This window comes from Sinohyriopsis cumingii, chromosome 17 (genome assembly GCF_028554795.1).
Source record: "Sinohyriopsis cumingii isolate HCF-2022 chromosome 17, ASM2855479v2, whole genome shotgun sequence".
NCBI lineage: Eukaryota > Metazoa > Mollusca > Bivalvia > Unionida > Unionidae > Sinohyriopsis > Sinohyriopsis cumingii.
In genome coordinates, this window is record NC_142977.1 from 62,878,836 (window position 1) to 62,895,100 (window position 16,265).

General features: G+C 35.0%; 1 protein-coding gene across 1 annotated transcript in view; it reads right to left on the minus strand.

The window, feature by feature from the left end:
- Window positions 1-16,265, minus strand: part of LOC149779090 (laminin subunit gamma-1-like) — a 130,363-nt gene that overhangs the window by 46,423 nt on the left and 67,675 nt on the right. Inside the window, exons 8-13 of the mRNA XM_089939643.1 lie at window positions 15,488-15,624; window positions 11,546-11,671; window positions 9,500-9,802; window positions 8,690-8,917; window positions 6,898-7,083; window positions 3,609-3,738 (exon numbers count right to left, since the gene is read on the minus strand). Coding sequence (XP_089795769.1) covers window positions 3,609-3,738; window positions 6,898-7,083; window positions 8,690-8,917; window positions 9,500-9,802; window positions 11,546-11,671; window positions 15,488-15,624 — 1,110 coding nt within the window. The remainder of the gene's footprint in view (window positions 1-3,608; window positions 3,739-6,897; window positions 7,084-8,689; window positions 8,918-9,499; window positions 9,803-11,545; window positions 11,672-15,487; window positions 15,625-16,265) is intronic.

The window sequence follows — 16,265 nt, forward strand, 5'->3', positions numbered from 1 at the left end:
TGCCAATCCAATAGTAGAACTGTAGTACTGGCTATATAGTGCCAATCCAATAGTAGAACTGTAGTACTGGCTATATAGTGCCAATCCAATAGTAGAACTGTAGTACTGCCTATATAGTGCCAATCCAACAGTAGAACTGTAGTACTGGCTATATGGTACCAATCCAATAGTAGAACTGTAGTACTAGCTTCATGGTGCCAATCCAATAGTAGAACTGTAGTACTGGCTATATAGTGCCAATCCAATAGTAGAACTGTAGTACTGGCTATATAGTGCCAATCCAATAGTAGAACTGTAGTACTGCCTATATAGTGCCAATCCAACAGTAGAACTGTAGTACTGGCTATATGGTGCCAATCCAATAGTAGAGCTGTAGTACTGGCTATATAGTGCCAATCCAATAGTAGAACTGTAGTACTGGCTATATAGTGCCAATCCAATAGTAGAACTGTAGTACTGGCTATAAATATAGTGCCAATCCAATAGCAGAACTGTAGTACTGGCTATATGGTACCAATCCAATAGTAGAACTGTAGTACTAGCTTCATGGTGCCAATCCAATAGTAGAACTGTAGTACTGGCTATATAGTGCCAATCCAATAGTAGAGCTGTAGTACTGGCTATATAGTGCCAATCCAATAGTAGAACTGTAGTACTGGCTATATAGTGCCAATCCAATAGTAGAGCTGTAGTACTGGCTATATAGTGCCAATCCAATAGTAGAACTGTAGTACTGGCTATATGGTGCCAATCCAATAGTAGAACTGTAGTACTGGCTATATAGTGCCAATCCAATAGTAGAACTGTAGTACTGGCGATATAGTGCCAATCCAATAGTAGAACTGTAGTACTGGCTATATGGTGCCAATCCAATAGTAGAACTGTAGTACTGGCTATATGGTGCCAATCCAATAGTAGAACTGTAGTACTGGCTATAAATATAGTGCCAATCCAATAGCAGAACTGTAGTACTGACTATATAGTGCCAATTCAATAGTAGAACTGTAGTACTGGCTATATGGTGCCAATCCAATAGTAGAAATGTAGTACTGGCTATAAATATAGTGCCAATCCAATAGTAGAACTGTAGTACTGGCTATAAATATGTTGCCAATCCAATAATAGAACTGTAGTACTGGCTATAAATATGTTGCCAATCCCATATATAACTGTAGCACTGTACTGGCTATATGGTGCCAATCAAACAGTAGTAGAACTGTAGTACAGTAAAACCTGTTATGAGAGGTGTGTGAAAATGGACTGGTTTCCAGGGTCAATAGTTGGTATTGTTGAAGAAGAAAAAATACCCATACTCACTGTACATGTCATCATATCCTTTATTCATAAATCTTGTTAAATTTTGCATGCATTCCTCTCAAAATAACTTTATATAATAAAGATATATATCTATCAAACAACATGAATCAAATTTATATTTGAACATCACATGACTATGTACATATATTAGTACATGTATATGATTTGTGAAATAAACAAAGGTAATATTGATCATATCCATAAGGTAACTTCACATGGCTATACAATTTATAGTTGTTTCAAATGTAACAAAAACTTCACAGTTAGCTATGATGTATATATCTTATTCTATGCACTTAATCACTTTTCTATAAGAAATTCATTATACTTCATTGTTGACATTTTGTAATCAGCTGTTTGGCCTGAACATGTATCTCCATTTACTCAACCCTACAATGAAGCCCTTTCAAAAGATTTCTCACTGGGACATTAGGACTACTGGCATTGTGTGGATTTTCACAAAGATAAAGAAAAAATACAAACCTCTAAATTGACTGCGCATGTCCATCATTACTCCCTTTGATGAAAAAATGTTTAATCTTACTGGCTATTCACATGACTTCGGCACTACAATGGCAGTTAATGACAAGTACTTTAGTCTGGTTTACTGCCGTTTACAAATGACACCATATGCTGGACTTGTAAATTTCACAAAATTGGTAGCTAGCCAATTTGTTTTTAAAAAATACTTTATCAGAACAATCTTTACTATTTAGGCAGTCATTGTTACAAAGGATTAAATGCTGGTTAGTGGTGTTTATTTCGCTATATGGTTGTTCAACTGTTGTGTAATTTAATGTGTACTTTGTTTGCATACTACATGTATCCTGAGCTCTCATGTATACAAAGGATTAAGTCAAGGTAAGTGGTGTCAATCTCTTTTTTTTTGCGATGTGGTCATTCACAGCAGTGTTGAAATGCATATTTTGCCAAGACATCACAGTCGCTGGTCACGTTGAGCAGGTGGTCGCTCATAACAGAGTGTTTATATAATAAAATCGATCTGTGCATTATGATTGTGGTCGGAAATGACAGGTGGTCACTCATAGCAGAGGTTGCTCATAACAATTTTTACTGTACTGGCTCTATGGTGCCAATCAAACAACAGCAGAACTGTAGTACTGGCTATATGGTGCCAACCAAATAGTTGTAGAACTGCAGTAATAGCTATATGGTGCCAATTAAAATTCAAGTTGTAATTATCTAAATATTAAGAACTGAAAATATATGTAGAAAAATAAAACTTAAAATAACCCATAAACAGTAAGTATTAAACAATGGAACTTAAAAGGAAATGATGTAAAAATTCTGTTGAAGTCTTGGAAAATGATGTTAAAATCTTGTACAAGTCTTGGGGAGCGATGTTTAATTCCTGTAGAAGTATTAGGGAGTGTTGCTCAAATCTCATAGAAGTCCTGGTTCTGGGATTAAAGTAAGCTCTCTACTTAGCAAAGAATGTTTTGTTTTTTGAAAGGTCAATGACCACTATATGCTCCTTTTGTTTATTACTTATCAAGCAGGAATGCTTACTGGTCAGGCAAATAGTAGGGAAGCAAATTTCTTCAAACATTACAAAATGCCAAAATTTATAAAATCAAAATAATTTGCTTACTCTGCATTTTTTTGTTACAGATATGTAGATCACATATATAATTTTTATAAGAGAGTTTTTATTTGAGTTACTTGGGTTAATGACAATATTCTTATGATTGGTATTCTAACACTATGAAATGCACTTTAAAGGTGAGGTTACAAGGTGTGTGTAGAGTACATGTACAAAACATTGTACTATTTTCATTCATAAATCAAGTTTATGTCAGCATGATGTTTAAATTAATAACAATTCCAATAACTTTTGCAGAAAAAGCCTTCTTTGCTGGTTTTTCAAATCTTAAATAATTCCAATTACTTTTACAGAAAAATCCATTTGCTGAATGTTTAAATCTGTAACAATCCTAATTATATTTACAGAAAAATCCTTGTTTGCCAGGTGTTTAATTTGTACCTACCACAATAATTTTTACAGAAATATCCTTTTTTGCTACGTGTTTAATAAATCCTTGTTTGCTGGGCATTTATAAAATCCATGTTTTCTGGGTATTATAAAATCCTTGTTTGCTGCATGTTTATAAAATCTTTTTACATTGGAGGTTTATAAAATCCTTGTTCATTGGGCATTTATAAAATCCTTGTTAGCTGGGTGTTTACATTTGTGGCTTGTAACAACCAAAAAATCAATGAAACTTAGTTCCCATCAAAATATATTAATACTGAGACCAGCAGTAGTGTACCTGTCACAGTTACCCACAGCATTGGGATCGATGTTATCACTGCAGTTACAACGCAGGCAGGGTTTTTCGTCTCCATACCAGCCCTTTGGGTCTCCAAAGTAACCATCCAGGCAAAGGTCACAGAGATTACCTGGGAAAAAAATATCTGTAATTAGGAACTTTTCACAAAAGTAAGCAATACAATTATAATTCACTATTCTTGTGCTTTTATCCACACCACCATATTTTGTTGTGTGCCACATGCAGTTACTGAAAACACACAAGTAAAATTTAGGGTAAAAACATCAGCTTTGCCATATATGACACATTCTAGGTTTTAAAATTTTGATATACCTGAACTTCTTTTATAAAGCTACTGAAGTCAACCATTTTGATCAACAAGCTGATCATCATTGTTTGGCAAAGTTCATACCACTCACAACGTTTAAAAATGTCCCTGTTGTTGCCTTATGTTTTTCAAGGGCAATGTGTCAGTGGAAATTTTTTTAAAAAAGAAACTAGAGTTGAATGTATGTGAAAGTTAGTTGTGATTTTCCTTTAAATACAGGAACTAATTTTTAAATTATAATATTATATCCAGCTGTAAAATGCAGATATTTGTTATGGCCACAATATATATATATATAAAGGGAAAGTCCATGAAAATTCACTTTTTACAAGGAGTAGCATAGAATCAAGATATAAGCTAAAAAGCTTCTAACATATGAAGAAGTGAAAAGAATAAGACAAAATAATTGTACTTGAAAGCAAGCAGTATTTGTCATTAATTCAGTGGAACAACACGTCTTTCAAAACGTTTCAACTAATGTAATCCAAAATGACAAAGTGTATAACACTGGCACTAGAGGAAAAACAAAACAAACATAAAAGTCCTGAAATATCAAACAAAAAGGGTGGGGGGAAAGGAATTTTTTCACTGGAAAGCAGTATGCTTTGTTAGTGCCTTTGTTGCTTTTTCGAAGCCAATCTATATATTCCTCCCTTTCAAGCCATGTTTTGTGAAAACAACAAGAACTCAGTTTATAGCTGTGGCTCATCACTGACCAGTCACTTTCTTTTACTTTCCCGCCCTTTTAAAAACAGCTGTCTGCTAATGAATAAACATGTGGTACAAACTTTATGAAGTAAAATAACTATATTACCAGAATGCACATGTTCTACGATGATGTATAAGGGAGACCATTCACATGAAATTTGCTGTCTGCTACAAACTTTGATGCAGATTTTTTTAATTAAAAATATGAACAATAAAGCAAATGAAATGCATAAACATATGGTCAAAATATTTTATTTTGTTCTCGTTTTCACAAAATTTAAGTATATTCAAGGACTCAAAGTTTGGTCAAAATTCAAACATACTCAAGGACATGAAAAAGGAATTTAAAACCCAAGCATACTTAAGGGGCGTATGAACCCTGACATCAGAGTCATGTTTGACTAAATGGTTCTTAAAGACATTTCATCAGGAAATACAAATTTCAAGGAGTTTTCACAGACAAAAAATTTCATTTTCAAGCGGTACGATTAACAATGATTACTTATGAAGAATAATGTTGACTATAAAATTTCAGATTTTAAATATTTTATCCTTTGACACCATTAGGGGGTGTAGTTATCTACAACAGTTTGGGAGTTAGCAGTCTTATTTGCCCGAGCTTCTGATTCTTTCCTATTGGTGTTTTTCATTCTAAATTCACTCCTAATTTCAGCATTCCATTCTTTTTGTGCTTTTCACTCCTGCCATGCGATTTTAGTTCATTTTTTCACATTGATCAAATGTTATTTCCATTTGCTGAACGCAACACTTGTCTTTTTTCATCACTTCTCCCTCATATTTATATAAAACACTTACGGCAATAACATTTGAAACTATACTTCCCATCAGAGTACTGGACAAATTATTTTATCTACCTCTACAGCCAGGTCAACACTGCATCCATTCATTTGAACATCATGAGGTGCTTTCAATCAGAAATGTGGCTATGTACTAATAAATGGGCTCAGAATCAGGGGCAGTAACTCTGCTAAATGATGACACTGAAATACTGACAAACAACCAAGGTCTCACCAATATCTAGATGCATATCAATGCTGGTCAAACCAATTATAATTATGGAGTTATTGTCGATAAATGATAGTGGGATTAATGGATGGAAGGAGAAATAAAAATGGAATGATGGACAGACAGGCCAAATTTAATTTCTCCTTTTTCTGTATAAAGTTAAAGACAATAAATAATGAGGTTTGTGTTTTCTTAGCTCTTAAATGCAACCAGTAACAAAACAATTCTCAACAAGATATTATTGTATTACGTAAGGCATTATAACACATATGCACCTACATCATCACATCAGCTGACTGAGAAGATTTGTTACTTTGTTACATTCCAAGCAAAAAGAGTCCCTTGAAGGAAATGACACTACTGGTAATAAACAGTGCATGTTCCACACAACTAAATACTGCATTCTCCCTATCACATAAAGCAACAAAAAAAACTGTCTTTACATCAACGCATTGTATAAAAAAATTTGCATGAAAAGAAATAGTCCTCAATTCCTTTCTCAATAATATCCTCTCCGAACATGAATATCAATGCTTTTTTTCCATCAAGATATCTGCTATAATGTCTAATGAATGGCTTTGTTGAATACATAGGCAAAATTGTTCTACACTGCACAAATAACCATGAAATCCTTCAAAGTACATAGGGAAGTCTATGACCATGAAGAATGAGAATGCTGCAACAAAATAATAATTATACACTTTTAAAAGGCCTTTAGAATAGGCATTGGGACTGATTACAAAGTCTTTAGAATAGGCATTTGGACTGGTTACAAAGCCTTTAGAACAGGCATTTGGACTGGTTACAAAGCCTTTAGAACAGGCATTTGGACTGGTTACAAAGTCTTAAGAACAGGCATTCTAACATACTTGGACATTATTATGCTAACAAATTTTAAACTATATTTGTTATTTATTAAAATTTGTTATTGTATTTTAAACATTGTATAATTTTAAGCATGGACATCATATCTGACAGTATTCATGAAGTCAACAGGCTTGAAAATCAACTACACTCTACACAAAAACAAACTTCATTTTTCTGTCTGTTCATGTAATGTGTCATCAGTTTTACAAGCTTAATGACTTTGTGTATCATGTAAAATATGAAATTTAAGTTCCTATATATTACAGTTACATCATGGAGATGTGGTCAGTTTAATATGTCTGACGTTAAATACAGTGGCATAAATCAACACAAGGAATATGGTCCAAGCTACTGGCATACCTCCTGATCCCTCCGGACACTGGGTGCAGACCACCTCTTTGTCAGGAAGCTGTATACAGGGACCCTGGTTGGGACAAGGACATGGTTTACAGTCGTCAGTGGTACCAACTCGTGCATTACCATAGAAACCCTCTGCACATCTCTCACAGTTATCTCCTACTGTGTTGTCCTTACAGATACAGCGACCTGAAGACAAAATCAGTTAATGAGCAATTATTCCTGAAATTATATGATTCTACTTAAGGCAAAGAAACTTTACAGTTATAAACAAATTAACATATTTCACTTTCTCAGAGTAAAATAATACCAATAATATTTAGCAATAGATGTCTGCATTCACTATCAAATACCAATTAAATTGGTATAATTTTGAGAACATGTTAGCCTGTTTTTCTCTGAATGAATGCCTAAATACAGTATCATAATTATGTTGATTTTTGTCCATCCTGTATCTGAGCTGCTTATCTAATACAAACTAATAATTTTTTAAGGCAGAAAGTCCATACATTTTAAACTGTTCAATGAATACCATATTTACTTGCTTGTAAGTTGAGTCCAACTGCAAATAATATAGACCTGATCAGCCATCACATAATGTGCCACCTGATCTGGGTCTGTGCAGTTGGACTGAAATTTTGAGTATATACGGTAGGTTACAGAATGAAGAGGTTGATAATGATTTCAAGTCAGTGGACAGGTAGGTGCATGAATAAAATAATGTGAGTGGAACCAGGTAGGAGGATAGTATGGACACACACACACACACACACACACACACACACACACACACACATAAACATACATAGCAAGAAAGAAAAAAAATCAGTAGGTGGATGCATTCTTTCTTCCATCAATCCCTACAGATGTACAAAACTGATTTAGCAAAAATGCCTGCATGTAAGATTCACTTGGGTATAAAGACCATGGTTCACAGATGCCATTTATAAATTAATCAGATGGGCCCCCGAGTGGCCAAGTGGTCTAAAGCGCTCTCCGTTATGGATCACTGCCATCTCACCTCTGTCTGCATGAGTCATGGATTCGGCCAATGTTGGTACATGAGAAAGCCTGTTAGTAGCTTCTCGTGGGTAGGTGGTTCTTTCCGGGGTTTTACTGGGTTCTTCCTCCACCATTAGTTCTGGCTGCCATGTATAGTCTATCGTGTGCTGAAAAATGGCATTAAACCCCACAACAACAACAACAACATACATTAATCAGAACTTTTTCCTATATAACCACAGATACCATTTATAAATTAATCAGACGGGCCCTGAGTGGCCGAGTGGTCTAAAGTGCTCTCCGTTAAGGATCACTGCCATCTCACCTCTGTCTGCATGGGTTCAAGTCATGGATTCGGCCGATGTTGGTACATGAGAAAGCCTGTCAGTAGCTTCTCATGAGTAGGTGGTTCTTTCCGGGGTTTTCCTGGGTTCTTCCTCCACCATTAATTCTGGCCGCCATGTATAGCCTATCGTGTGCTGAAAAATGGCATTAAACCCCACAACAACAACAACAACATAAATTAATCAGATCTTTTTCCTATATAACCACAAGCTCATAAAAACCACATGTATATAATCCAATGACGTTATTATAGACAAGTTTGACTGTATACCTACCGATCTACATACATACCAATCTACCTACACACACACATACCTACCTATCTACCTACCAAACTACATATACATGGGCAAGCAGGCTGACAGATGATTTTAGTATACACATTCATAGACAGTGGAGCAGCATGTCTTGCCTTTGAACAATAACAATTATTGAACTGGCAATATACCTGATTGAGGGTCACACTGAGCTGAGTGGTTATAACACTGACAGGGTATGCAGACAGCAAATGGCCCTCCAAATGATGGTTCTCTCCGGTAGCCAGGTGCACAAGACTCACAGAACTGACCAACATAACCATCAGGACATGTACACTGCTCTACCCATGATGCTGCACTGCCTCCATTAAGTCCACGCCTGGCTGTCTCCAACTTGATGTCATCAATGAAACCCACACCTGGAAATAAAAAGCCAATTTGTTGTACTACCATATATAATCATTGATAAGTTAAGTGCAACTGCAAACAGCATAGATAGATCCAGATCTGCCATTGCACAATAGCAGATCAGGGTTTATGCAATTTGCAGCTGGATTTATTTTGGAAGCAAGTATAAACAGTATTTGAAATATCATTAAAAATGTATTCATTTCTTTAAACAACAATAAAATTAGTGATGGTATTAATTTGTTACAAGTAGTTTTCCACATTATTTGTTACGGGTACAAATTTAGAAATCAACAATCTTAATTGATATATAACATACACATACAAGTGCAACATCTACATAAACACACAAACAAAACACAAATATAGGTATATAGACATCCAACAAAATATGCACATATAGACACATGCTGACAAAAATAATTATTTTATGTGTATTGCATTTTTTCACTATGGCCGAGAATGCCTGAATTATTGATAAATTTACATTGTTTTTTTGACACAGATGGCAAAAAAATCATTATCTTTAAAACATCATAGTTATTTATAATCAATTTTTTTTAAGAGGTCACATATACTTTTACAAAACTTACCTTCTTTGTTGTAAGTGGCCCTTATTTTAATGGCAGTAATGTTAGACAAGATGGAGATGAAACCTTCTGATGTTAACTGAGGGTACCACTGATAATCTGGGTGCTCATGTAACCTGAACCGGTACTCCTTAACTTCAATGCCAGGTGCTGGGTTATTCTGGGCATAATATGGCGCAGAAATTTGTTGCCCACCACTTTGGATCACAATATCCACAATGGATGGTCTAACTGCCTCTTCACCAATACGAAGCTTATAGGTCAGGTACTGGTTGTAACTGAACTTTTGGTCTCCCAGGTAACGAGCTAAATTAAAATAAACAGAATTCATACATTTATTGTTTTGTTTGCAAAGAGAGTCACTATATACAGCCTTGATACTACACCCCCTGTTCCTTTGCAATTTTCTATTGCCCTAAGTCAAATTCTGTGCCAGATGCAATGAAGGAGTAAAGAGTATCATGACCTGTTCATTAATTGCCCACTGCATATTTAATATTTCTCTACATGGACACAAGTAGAACATGGTTTACTGTTGATCATTGACCAACATGTCTCCATGTTGACCTTTGCTCAAGCTATACAGTCTTTAACTTACTGTGCAAAAATCATTACTTCCATATTAAGCTTACCTTGACCTTGACCTCTCACCTTTCAACAGATTGTTCATACTTCATTGTTAAAAAAAGTATCTTTAAATGTTATGCCATGGTGTGGCATATACTGTACAGCACTCCTGCATTTCAATGCAGTCCATAATAGCACAAGCTTATATCACGTAATAGTGAAACTGCCTTATAACGAAGTATATGATAATATAATTTTCCGACCATTTAATAAAGGATCCATGATCATAACTGCCTTACAAAAGGAACAGTGTTGTAATGATGCGCCTTATAGTAAGACTGCCTTATAACAAAGTACACTTAATGAAATGGAATCCATGATCATAACTGCCTTATAAAAGGAACAGTGTTGTAATGATGGGTCTTATAGCCAGACAACCTTGCAATCAGTTATATAGTAACATTAGAACCACCTAATGATATGGCAGGACTGCCAGCCTTAGAAGGTCTACCTAATTAATTAGGCACTTGATATTTTCTTAGAAGTTCAACTAATTTTCCGTAAAGTCTAACAAATTATTATGTATTATCACTGTTAACTAAGAAGACATGCATCTTAAAAGTACAGAACTATGGTCCTATGCAATGTAACACTATACAGAACTATGGTCCTACGCAGTCAATGTAACACTATACAGAACTATGGTCCTATGCAGTCAATGTAACACTATACAGAACTATGGTCCTATGCAGTCAATGTAACACTATACATAACTATGGTCCTATGCAGTCACTGTAACACTATGTTGAACTAAACTGTTGATACAGTTCAACATGAATGTTCTCCACCTCTGTCCAAAAATGCGAAGGACACATTTCTTCATTTTCCCCCAAAATTGCTTAATATTTGAGTAGTGTTTTTATATTTCTGCACCATTTGCTTGGATATTTAGCTCCAGACTACACAAAAGCTTTAATATGCAGGCAGACTAAAGCAATATCAGGATTTTACTGCAATGATAGTATTTTCGTATTTGTTACTACTGTTCTGTATATCTGTAGTGTAAGGGTCATTTCAGTAAGCCAGGCAGTAAAATCACAAGGTAGACTTGTCTTAATGAGATCTATAACCATATGTAACTGGAACTATGTTATCATGAAGGGCTTTAGGGTGAATGAGAACAAAACATGCATGACACCATTAACACCGTAAGATGCACAATCAATTTAGAATAAAATACTGTATTTCAGAAATTTTTAGAGAAATTGAACAAAAAAACTATTTTGCTTCAAAATACACAAACAATGGCTACAAATATATAGCAAATTATGAGAAAGTCAATTTTAATTTGACATTTCATTTTGAGGAAAATTTATCTTTCATCTAGACGTCAGAAATTCTAAATACTGACAAAAAACTGATGTTTATGAAAAAGCATTGAAATTTAAGATGCTTGTGGCAAAACATTTTTCAGAAACACACTTGGTGCAACAAAGTAGACCATATCAGTTCCAGATGGTGCTGATACACCAAGGTTCTGCAGAATTCCATTGTACTGAGTTTCAACTGCACTGTTTGAGCGGTCTTCAGCTGTCCACCGCTGTTTGCCTGAAAGATACAAGAAGCAAATATTATCAAAGGTTAAACAATACTGAAATTTTTATGTGGTTTAACTTTTAACCTTTCACATTTGAGTAAAGACTATGATCACACCTTGGAGCACTGAATACATAGGAAAATTGACATGTCATCATATTTTAAGAAATTTACAATTTGAGGATAAAGATGTTACATGATCATCATGTGAACCAGTAAATTAACACGATATGTGACAAAATAAGAGATTTCTTTAAATGGGTAGCAAATAGACTTAATTGTTTATCTTTAATTACAAACATGTGATGACCATTAGAAAGAAAGAAAAAGAATTCAGTGCAATTTTCCAAGAATTTCATGCTAACATTAGTGAGGTAGTTTGACATGGGTATATACTGTATTTGGCCAGACTAAGGCAGTGCCAGTTTAGACAGAGTCATATTATCTAGTATACCCCTTGAAATTTGCTACCCAGTATAGTTGTGAAATGTGCATCTTTAGTTACCAGCACTCAATTTAAATCACACTGCCACTTTGAGTTCTGAGGTCCTGTAAACATTCTTTCTGCAATATGTTGGTAGAGATTCTTTACATGCCAATGGCAAATGATATAATAGCTGGAAATATACATTATTTTGAACCACAATTTGCAAAGATATGCCTAAATCAATGACTAACACCTGGGACTCAGTGATATCTTTATCAATGTCCTCACTAGGTTGACATGGTGATGGTGACTAAAGCAGAAAATGATACCTAGGTCAAATCGGTTTCTTTGTTGGACACTGTAAATCAATAGTCGTAATTAATTAATTCTGGTGCCAGAGATCAATTGTATTCAAAAGAAGTTGGGACAGTAGGGGTCAATTTATTTTAAATATAGGTACAGTAGAACCTGTCTTGAAAGACCACCCCTTCTGCCAAAAAAGAATGGTCTCTCAAGACAGGTGGTCTCTCATAGCAGGTCATAACACTATATAATCAATAAATCTGTGCATGGAGATTCTAGTCTCTCAAAACAGGTGGCCTCTCAAAGCAGTGGTCTCTCAATAATGGTTTTACTGTTTAAAGAAAGGGAAGTCCTTGAACAGTCCAGACATAAATCTATCGATATTATGGAGAAGTTGGCTGTATAATCTACTAAAACATTTGTTAATTGTAACCCTGATACAGTAGATACTTACATAACAAATAATGGCCTTTTATTAAGATTTGAGATATTTTCCACCATGAAAAGCAAATCAACACATTAAAAGAAAAACATCTTGTATATTCATCAGTCAATACACTTATTCCAGTGGTGAACTACTGCCATGCACCACCGTCATATGACCTCACAATACATTATGCGAAATACTCCATTTATTATTGCTTTCTCTATGGATAACTTTTCTCCCACCAAACATCTTTATAAGAAAATGCACTAATCGAATAAAAATACTGAAACTGTAGAAAGTCATCTTGCTTTAATCTGAGACCGCTCTGTGGCCTAAGTAGTTAGAATGTCAGCCACATATGTGGGACATAGTGGGCTCAAATCATTGCCGAGTCATACCAAAGACTTATAAAAATAGAAAGCAACATTAAGAAGTTATTAGGACTGGTCGGCATGGTGTCATGATAGTGTGACTGGGTTGAATACAATGCTACATGTCTGTAGTATGATGCCCCAGTGCTGGAAATCACTATAAACTGCCACACTGCAGACATAACAGCGATATGACTCAACTTGTTAAAGCTTTGTTAAAAATATTTTTTTAAAAACACACACATACTTTAATCTTAACTTAAACAATGAAAAAAATATGGCGTATAAAGGCAAATATTTGGCCCTATAATCTAGCAACGTTCAATGCATAAAAGTCAACCTTACAACTTAAAAGGATGGAAACAACTTTGGGCTACATTTCAGTCATAGAAATACAGGATATAAAAAGAGCAACCAATGATAACATAATTCAAATAGTTCAGCTACTCTAACATAGCAGATTAAACAGATTTTATTTTCTCAGCTGGATGCACATATCAACTTATTTCCTACATTTCTAAAATGTTAAATTTTCAGTTTTCTACTTGTTCACAACAGTCACAAAATATTAGCAGGAATTTCTCCAGTTACAGTATTATAGGGTGCCCCATTTCCATTTGTCCCTTGTATGGATAAATTCCACACTGTTGATTCCACCTGCGCCTAAGTCACCAGTTCATAAACTTGATGGTAATAACCCTGATTAGCCTTGCCTGCCATCAAATGCTAAAATCGTCCACTTGCAAAGGAATTATCAGATTATTAATGAGTCATCTCAGTGAATCACTCAATCGAATGACCCATGGGTTAAGAACTGCTGGCAGAAGTATCTGGAAACTGTAAATCGCAGAAAACTCCAGTTACTGTACAGAAACCAGTTCTTTTTCAGTTGCAGTAAGCTTGACCTCTGACCTTCTGACACTGATAGGCTTCTTCCTTACTCAAAGTGCAAGCCATCCTAACTTTTGGTAACTCTAGACAGTGTAGAACTCGAGTTTTCTGTGGAAATGAAATTGGTAAAAGAAGAACGAATGCAAAGTCAACATCACATCATACTATGTTTTATCTTAATGCAGGCATATTACAGAAAGTGTTCTATGGAAGATGGTGTCTTGATTCTGAACAGCACTAGGATTACATTGGCAAGACAGTAATTCTGCCATATCCATGTGTAAAATTTACGGGTTGTGTAATACGTGTATCTATGTTTTAGCTGAATACAGAAATCTTTCAAATTTTTTAACCCAGTTCTTCTGAATGCAACTGGAACATACTCTGCCTTTTCTGCCAATGATCAATAAGCACCTCAGAAATACTACAGCAGCTGCCACTTAATCAGGGCCTTCCATTAAATTTAAAGTTGGAGGGTGAGTTATCAACGAAGGTATGGGGTTTTGGGGACCTTCCCCAATGGGGATACAGTTGTTGTTGTGTTTTTTTAAAGTAGACCAGTGTAAAGTAAAAGTAGCCAGGTAAATCACCCAGCTCCCCACTGATAAGAAAAGCCCTGCTGAATATATATGTCTTGTTTACTAGTGTTCATTACAAGCAACTCAAATGAGCTGACTTCATTTTGGCCAAATTGTTCCCAAGTTTCTTTTGTTAAACATGAACTCACTAGATAACTTGTTAATGCAAATAATTTCTAAAGGTATCTTAATGCTTCTGACATGATTCAATTTTGCCAAACATCTAACATTGTGTAACTGAGTTCTTTGACATTTTCTCAGTGATTTCATCCATTCTATGTTCTATTACTCCAAAGTATTTCCATGATGGAATGGAATTTTGCAAAAAGTCACAAAACGTTTCAACTGCTTCAGACTGATTCCTAAGCTGCTATTCAAGGCTGAGACATATATATCTGATTCCTATGTTGCCATTCAAGGCTGAGACATATATATCTGATTCCTATGTTGCCATTCAAGGCTGAGACATATATATCTGATTCCTATGTTGCCATTCAAGGCTGAGACATATATGTGATTCCTATGTTACCATTCAAGGCTGAGATATGTATATCTGATTCCTATGTTGCCATTCAAGGCTGACATATGTATATCTGATTCCTATGTTGCAATTCAAGGCTGAGACATATATCTGATTCCTATGTTGGCATTCAAGGCTGAGATATGTATATCTGATTCCTATGTTGCCATTCAAGGCTGAGATATGTATATCTGATTCCTATGTTGTCATTCAAGGCTGAGATATGTATATCTGATTCCTATGTTGCCATTCAAGGCTGAGATATGTATATCTGATTCCTATGTTGCCATTCAAGGCTGAGATATGTATACCTGTTTCAAAGTCAGTTGTGATGACATGGGTGTAATAGCCGGTGGCACTGTTACAAATGGAGGAATGTCCGTAACAAAAACATGAAATACAGCCATATGGGCTATTCCGATCCAGACTGAAGTAACCAGGTTTGCACCTGCAACAGAGATTAATGGCACATTTTAAAAGCATACATTTTATTCAACTTTACTTGATTAACAAAGTAAAACAATGTGAGGCAAAACTTCTTTTTCCCAACTCCTCTTCCAGCCCAAACAATCCAACTAAAATCCACCACTATTTCGAAGTATTCCAGCAATACATACTATGTAATCATTTATTTGTATGGGGATCAATTTCTAGTTTGTTTTGTTTGTGAACTACACATGCTACTCCAGGCCAAAAATTCCAACAAAACTCAAACCTGAAAATCTGCCATAATGGCATGAAAATTTAATCAGGTCATCTTTTGTTTCCATAAAATACAAGCAAAGTTAATTCTGTTTGTCTACCTGACATTATTTTAACAAAACTGTGCTCTCCAAAAAAGAGCACAAAGTTAAGTAAGATATTAAGGTCCACACAAAAATTTAAGAATCGAAGTACTGGCTTGAAAATCAAAACCAGATCAACTGCATGTGAATTCAAATAAGCCTACCTAATTAAATTTGTCTACAGAAGCTGGTTTTTTCTTAATTGTTCTAACAGGGCTTTTCCAAAAATGTCTAATGTCATTTATCCTATTTTTTTAAAATATGAAAATATAATTACTTTCCTCAATGTCTAAATGATTTTTTT